This window comes from Lutra lutra, chromosome 12 (genome assembly GCF_902655055.1).
Source record: "Lutra lutra chromosome 12, mLutLut1.2, whole genome shotgun sequence".
Taxonomy (NCBI): domain Eukaryota; kingdom Metazoa; phylum Chordata; class Mammalia; order Carnivora; family Mustelidae; genus Lutra; species Lutra lutra.
The window spans coordinates 69,563,124-69,571,315 of NC_062289.1; the positions used below are offsets into that span (position 1 = coordinate 69,563,124).

Genomic DNA, 8,192 nt, shown 5'->3' on the forward strand with positions numbered 1-8,192 from the left:
TCTATATTCATCTCAGGTCGTGATCCCAGAGACCTGGGATGGATCTACACATCGGGCTCCCTAATCTGCAAGAAGCCTTCATCTCCCTCTCTCACTCCCCCAGCATGTGTTCCTTCTCTCGCTGTCTCCCTCCCTGTAAATAAATAAATAAATAAATAAATAAATAAATAAATAAATAATCTTTGGAATGAAATGAAATGGAATGAAATTAAGTAATAAAATAAAATAAAATATTGATGGGACATGGAACTCAGACAAGAGCCAGATGGGAGACTGAAGCCTGAGGGTATGAGAACAGAGAGTAGAAGAGGAGGGAAGGTGTGGGGAGTGTTGTCAGTTAGAGTCTGTGGGACCTGGTCCAAGTTCATGTAAAGCTGGTTCAGAGTGAAGAGACTGGGTCTGTGACTAGGATTACTATCAATATATCAGCTGTGGATACATCAGTAGTGACACAAGGTGACATTTTATGGAATAAGATAGTGAAACTGATTGTGGAAATGCTCTCTGGGCAGCATGTCCAGTTGTAGACACAATATTTATTCCTCTTCATCTTCTCCAGATTGAGTGGTTATGCGCTGTTGGGCTCTGAAAACTCATCTGTCTGTGTCTTTCTGGGATGCTCTGTTTTGCCTCACTTTATAAGAGTTACATGACTGTTCCTCTTTCCTTGTTGAAGGATAGATTACAGTGCAGAAAAGACCAACCCAGTACGTCTTTACAGGTAGGTTTCTTACTGAAACGAGGGTTAGAGACAAGATCTGTGGGTCCTGAGGTTTTCAACCCACTTCCTCCTTATCTGAGACACTTTGAGGAATGAAAGCTATTCCCACTGTCAGGAACTGTAGCACAGTAATTGTCAGCCTCATCTTCAGGCTGTGGCTGACAGAAATGCAGAAGCCCTGCATTGGCCAAGTCATCGTTGGAGCCAGAGAAGCGGCTGGTGACCCTGGAGCACCAGTGCTTATTTGAGTCTGAGTAGAAAAATAGGAGAAACTGGGGAGGGGGCTCTGGCTTCTTCTGGAACCAGTGGATATTGTGACCACTAACAATGAAGCCACTGTTCAGGGTGCAGGTGAGTCTGGCAGTTGTTCCCAGGGATACAGAGAGAGAGGACAGCTGGGTCAGCACAGGCTGGGATGGGGAACCTGCAACAAAGTCACACATTCTTAATGGAGCTGGGGCAACTTGGCAGCTGATAAGGGATTAGATCAGGGCAGCCCACACAGCTTGGGGGGCTTCCCTGCTGCTCAAAAGCTTGTTCCTAACTGTGCATTGAGAGCGGACCATGAGGAGGAGCGAAGTGCAGTCCATGGTGGTCACAGCCCCAGAGGTCCTAGAGCAGCGCTGGGCTGGGCAAGGCTTTTATTATCCACCTTACTGCCTAATGGGGAGAAGACTGTCCTTTAAATTTGTCCCCATCTTTATCTGGCTTTGTTCCTCTCTGAGATATGACAAGGAAGGTGAGCAAGTTTATGTGGACAGAGAAATTGAAGGGGTAAAGATGCTCTGAGATTTCTGTGTTGGGGGAATATTGGAGGAAGAAGCTCCTTAGTCAAACCACAGGTTTGTGGGTAATGAGTACTCTCTTGTACCAGATGGGACACAGTGGCTGAGACTTGAGCACTGTGTCAGGGACCAGTGCCTTCCAGGATGAGTTGGTTTCAGCAGGGGTTTCCTGACCAGAGCTCCACCTCCCCCCAACCAACCAAGCAACTCCGTGACAGCAATGCCGCCCCCTGCTGGTCATACGTCTATCTGCAGGCACCTGGGAAGCTCTCGTGGACTCTGCATCTGTTCTTGTCGCTGTCATTCAAAAAAGTGGGAGGGGCATGCCTCAGAGGCAGCCAATATGGTTAAGTTGAATTGCTGATATTAGTCCACTCCACGAGGAATGGGGAATCTAGGGATTTAACAGGAAACATTTATACAAAATAACTAATACTATCTGCTTGCTTTTTGATATCTAGCATCATAATGTTTGTGCTCGTGCTGTGTCCAGTTTCCTGTTGGCTGTGATGTGAGGGCCCCTGTCAGGTCTACCTCATCACAACCACTACACAGAAACTACTGTCCTTTTTAAAGTAATTTTCCTGGATTTTGTGTCTCCCATGTGGAATCAACCTCAAAATTTGAAATAATGTCTATCCAATTTAGAGGTGAAACTGGATTCCTGATTGAGCCCCTAACACCATAAATGTAGTCTGCCACATCGGTGCCTGATAGGGGCAAACTGCTGGTACTACATATGAATCAGGACTGACCCACAACAATAAACACATACAGGTCTTAGCATAAGAACCCAAAACTCCCCACTATGAAGACCAACCTCAAATGTCACTTCACCCCCAGATGGACTGTTCCATTACTGCTGATCCCTGCAACTGAGAAACAAAGTCAGAGACATCTTCTTTAAAAAAAATATTTTATTTATTTATTTGACAGAGATCACAAGTAGGCAGAGCGGCAAGCAGAGAGAGAGAGAGGAGGAAGCAGGTTCCCTGCTGAGCAGAGAGTCCAATTTGGGGCTCGATCCCAGGACCCTGGGATCACAACCTGAGCTGAAGGCAGAGGCTTTAACCCACTGAGCCACCCAGGCACCCCCAGAGATATCTTCTTGATGTGCTACCCTTGTACCATTCCCACCCATGTCCCTCTGTCCAGGGCAAATGACTGTGGAGGAGGGAAGGCTCCTTCTGATGAGGAAGCTGTCCTTGCCAGACTGCATAGGACAAAGTCTCCACATGGTCACAGTCTGCGTGAGATCTGTGAGCAGACCTCAGACAAGGAACAGCTAGAGCTCACATTTAGTGCTCAGAGAAAGCCCTCAGTGATTGTGCACAAGCCCTCTACTATCACAAGTGCTCCCTGAACTGCACACTATGTGATGACAAGTAGCCCCACCAATGACTATCTTGGCCTGCAAGACTTGCTGAAAGTAAACTACCATGAGAACGATCAAAGAGAGCTTTCATCAACATCCTGGAGCCTTTCTGATTTTGCAGAACTTCTGTGATATGCAGTATGATCACATCAACACATGCTCAGGGGCACTTCCATACACACAAGCTGTCCACAGTGTGGAAGAGTGATTCCCCACCCTGGAAGGGTCAACATTCCACAGTTATCAAACATTCATATTCAGGGGTAACATTGTTCTTCACTGCACAGTTGTCGCAATTGCAAACCTCAGAAGGTTTTGTGTTGTTCCCACCAATCAGCATTTACTGGACCAGATTCCATGGTTGAACATGGCAAAGGCACTCAGTTCTTCCTTTCTCTCATGAGCCTGAGGAGAAGCAGAGGAGAAAGGACAGAGTCGATGAGATGGATATGGAGCTGAGCTGCAGAAGTAATATCTCCAGAGATGCTTCAATTTTAAATACCTGCTGTGTTACAGGAATGGCAGGGATGGGACATAAGGAGGAGGAGCCTCAAGTGTTCATGGGAGGTCTACAGCCAAGGCTGCAATCAGTGTTGATGAAACATACAGATGTCCAAGGAGTGAGGTCACTGGGGGAGGGACAGAGGGCAGTTTCGGCTAGCCCAGGTCCATCCCCTTGAGAGATACTTGGAGTCACCAACTCACTGCCTTTGTTAAGTCTCCTTGTTACATGAAAGTAAAGAAATTCCCAGCCTTAGAGACTATCCAAGATGTAACTCTCTGTAGAACATCAAGTAATTGAGATTTATGCATCCAGAGTCCTGCACTGTTGATTAGGTGAACCAAGGGCCACATGGTGTTGCTAGAGTATGGAAAAGAGGAACAGCTGAGGTGCTCCTAGAGACCACATCCAGACAGCACTTCATCCATTTACCTGTGCATAGGGAAGTGGAAAATGGAAAAGCCCAGACTTGGTTGTGTGTCCCCAGAGTCAGCTTCCTGCAACAGTGGATGGTGACACAACTCCCCTGTATTTCCATGATCCTGTCTCCATAACTTGTGGAATTGCAACTTCTTTTATTTTTCTGTATATGTCCCTAGGCCCTGATTATTCCCAGCTTCATCAGCATTGTGACATAAGCCTCAGATCACCTTGAGATGAAGAGAAACATGGTTCTACTGGTTGCTTCAGTGATGAGGAAACCCGGTGTTAGGTGTCCAGTGCACACATAGAAGGGACATACATAGTCACATCTTACTTTAGAGAGGGATCTGTGGCTTATCACCCCTGTGGCTAAAGAGACCTGCTTCCTCTGGACCTCGGGGTGGGGGGGATAAAAAAAAAAAAAAAGAACAATTACCAGAATGGGAAAAAAAGAAAGTTCCTAGAGAAAGATTGGAATGAGCAGATGCAGAAAGAAGGAGTCTGACTCTTAGTACTGGGCCCTGAGAGATGGGCATGGGTTATTTTGGACCCAGTCACCCACTACAAGTACTTAGAGAACCCACGTTTTGAGTCAGTCTTAGACCCTGGGCTGACATAGGTGGGGTCACCCACCTCCATCCTGAAGCAGTACTTTCCCCTAAGGCCTGATTTATTCCTATGGATATAGTGAGATCTGTATAAGAAGATATTACTCATGGAGCAACTGAATCATGTATAGTAAATGAGAGGGCATTTGCACATACAAAGCTCCTAGGAAGGGCAGTTGACTGAAGACATGATAAGAAATGTTACCCAGAGTAGCCTTGGTATCAGGCAGGATAGGTGTGACTGCCACATGCAGAGAGAGCACTGGGGAGGTTTTAGTCTCACTTCTCCAAGATTCTGGAAGACATTGTCCCTATAAGAGCTTCCTTGGAAAATATCACAAAAAGAGTCAGCCTGCTCCACAAGCTGCAGGCCAGAGATGAGCTGAAGTCCTGCATGGGCCAAGACCTCTTTGTAGCCAGAGATGCAGCTGGGGACCCTGGAGCCCTGGAGCTAACCTGAGTCTGATTAATTGTATAGGAAACCCTAGGAAGAGCTCTCTGGCATCTGCTCATATCAGATGATATAGAATCCCTCAACATTGTAGCCACTGCTCTGGGTACAGGTGAGTCTATCTGTTGCTTCCAGAAATGCAGAGAGGGAGTGCACCTGGGTCATCACAGGCTTAGAGAGGTGACCTGAAAACCCAGACACTCATGGGTGATGGGGCAGGGGCACATGTAACGTTTCTCAGTCTCTGTGACAGAGGAGCGGACACCAGCTGTAGGCCTATCTTGTATCCCTGAGGCCTGTCCTTACCTGTGCCATGAGGAAAAAAAAAAGAAGGACTGGAGGCCAGACCATGGTGACACAGGCTCTAGTCCTCACAGAGGTCAGGGTTGTCTGAGGTCCCGTTTTCCTGCCATCCTCTGATACAGGAGGGGTTGTCTGTTTAAATGGCTCCATGCAGTGGCTGACCTGCCCCTCCCTGAACCCTGGTGCTGAATCTAAGCTCCCACTACAAACTGAGGAGGATAGGTGTTGGCCTCCTCCCTGGGGAGAGTCCTGGGAGGAAGCATCTGCTGATACACACAGAGGTCCTTGCTCTGGGGACTCTGCCAGCCCTGAGAGGACACAGATGCTGCAGGGAACACAAGCCCCAGTCCTAGTCCCAGGTTTCATTGAGTGAACGCTCCTCCTGAAGTCTCTGAGGAGGGACCACTGTCCAGTCCCACAGCACCCCTGCTGGTCACAGGGCACACATATCACAAGACCTAAAGCCCAGAGAGCCCAGCTGGCTTCTGCAGCTCACCAGGTCACTGTCTATACATATATATCCATGGTCTGACTTCAAGTACAGGTTTCTTCTGCAACCAGACACTTGAACATCCCTATGAATCCTTTCTTATTTTAACAAGGCATCATGCGAAAAAGTATTTACAACCAATTTATTTTATTTTTAATAAATGTTCTAAGACCTAAAAAATAACCTCTCGTTGGCTTTCTGATACTTTAGGAAACATATTTCTAAAGGTGTAGAAAGTAAACGGAGATAAAGCTCAGATAATCACAGAGAGTTCTAACATCTGGAAGTTTGATGTTACAGTGGTGAATGAAGTTCTTTTTTTTTTCATTTTTCATTATGTTCAGTTAGCCAATTTATAGTACATCATGAGTTTTTGTTGTAGTGTTCAACAATCCATTAGTTGCATATAACACCTAGCACTCATTCCACCACCTACCCTCCCTAATGTCCAACTCCCAGTCACCCCAGCCTCCCATTCCCCCTAACTTCTGATAGTGAACATTCTCAGGGGAAAAGTAACTATACTAATATTAAATTATGGAATTTATTCAAAGAACTCACACATTAAAAATAAAGAAAAGAAAGCATGTGCTTCATAATCTAAAGTAAGAATGACAGTATCTGAAAATATGTGTGTGAACATTTGTGTGAATACTATAAAATTCCCTTTCCTTGTGCAGTCACTATGTTGCAGAGAGAACTAGAAAGGTGGTTGTGGATGTGACGGTGGATTTGGGAGCAACACACAATTTCTAGAGCAATAGGTGAAAGAAGCCACACGTTTGGAGTTCATCCTATTATTCAATAAAAAAGTGATAGAATGCTCATTTCTGAATTGTTAGTAAATAGCTTAATGAAGTTTGCATGGCCATTTTTTTCCTTTATTATCATCTGTATTCAGTATTTATTATCATCTGTATTATCATTCTGTAATCAGTATATCATTCTGATTCAGTATATCATCTGTATTCTGTCTTACATCAGACATAAATATTCATATTAAATTCAGTTATATATATTAAAAAGCATTATTCCTGGAAAAGTAGTTAATATGTACTTACATATATGAAATTTTGAGATGGAGGGAATCTAAAACTTAAGGGGAAAAGGAAGAATTAGAAAGGATAATTGACACATCTGAAGACATATGTATTTATTCTCATCCATCACTACAGAATGATGAATCAAATGAGATGTAACAGAATAGTCACAAATACCATTTATGGATATTGGACTTACGGAAGCTGCATGTATTGTGCATTTCGTCAGGGATAAGCAGGGATGCCATCAATTCCAGAAGTATCCCTGGTCACTAGAGAGAGCCCTGAGACAACACGGCTCATTATCCCAGTCGTTCTCATGGTCTGCATTACTGAATTATTGTCCCTGAGGACCGCCTAGGGGGTAAGTAGGAACCAGTGCTGAATGGGAGAAGTGGGAAGTTGGATGAGGGAGAAGCGGGGCACCAGGAGCCCCTCACATTGAGAAGCACAGACAGCAGCTGTCCAGGTGTTCCTTGGTGATGCTGCTTGACGCAGCCAAGAGCTTTCCTTTGGGTTGGGCTGTGAATACCTGAAGGACATGCCCATCTCCATGCACTCCTCCTGCCCTGAGTTAGGGGGACAGTAAGTCCCAAGGCAATGTGTGCAGTGACTTGGCCTCCCCTCCCGCCCCCCACTGTTTCAGGGAACCAGAGCTGAGTGCTCAGGGGCTCCCTCACTCACTGCATCTGATGTACTGTGTGTACTATCTACCTCACATCCCCTGTCCCTGCCTATTCATGACCTCAAAGTATTTTCACTGCTCTCCTCATAGAATGCCTTATCTATGAACTGAGATTTGTGAAGAGTAGAGAAATCTGGGACATGCTGAAGTTTCCAGACTCTGCTTGCAGAAGACAAGTTTTTGGAAATCTGACAATCCCATCCTCAGTTGTTATGATCTTATTTCCATTTACCCACATAGTTCAGGTATCCTAGTACAAATATCCCCCCTATGTTTCACTGTCCATCTATCCCTGCTTGGATGTAGGTCAGGAATACAACTCTTGATGTTGGAGGTTGAAACTTGATATAGTGGTATGAGTCAGTGTTAGGTACTTCTGTGGCTTCTGGGGACCCCATATGAAAGAATTCTCACTTCACTGGGGACAATATTTGGTCAATTATCCAACACTCAGTAGAGTATTTTCCTAGTTGCCTTAGCCAGAGCCCTATACTTCCTGGACCAGCTCCGCATTGCCAACTGCTCACCCAGAGTGACCCTGACACCACCCAGCTCTCCTGGACCATGCTAATTTCAGGTGGATTTTTCTGATGGTACTGCCCAGGTGCATAGAATGAGTAAGTCTCCTACACAATGATTGGGACAGTGACATTAATTGTTTTTCCAGGTCAATAACGTATTTCAGAAAGCTAAACACAGAATGCACTGTGCAGTTACTACGTTACCAGATATTCAGAATTACCTAACAGTTGGATTTATTTAACCCTGTACTGGGGCCATTTCCAATCCATGTCAGCTTGAACTGGTCC

General features: G+C 45.3%; 1 gene segment (V, D, J or C); it reads right to left on the bottom strand.

Moving 5' to 3' along the window:
• Positions 1-792: 792 nt before the first annotated feature.
• On the bottom strand, positions 793-1,164 carry LOC125081790 (probable non-functional immunoglobulin lambda variable 5-48). The segment is given in 1 exon segment: positions 793-1,164. A coding segment is annotated over 1 exon segment (372 nt).
• Positions 1,165-8,192: the final 7,028 nt, after the last annotated feature.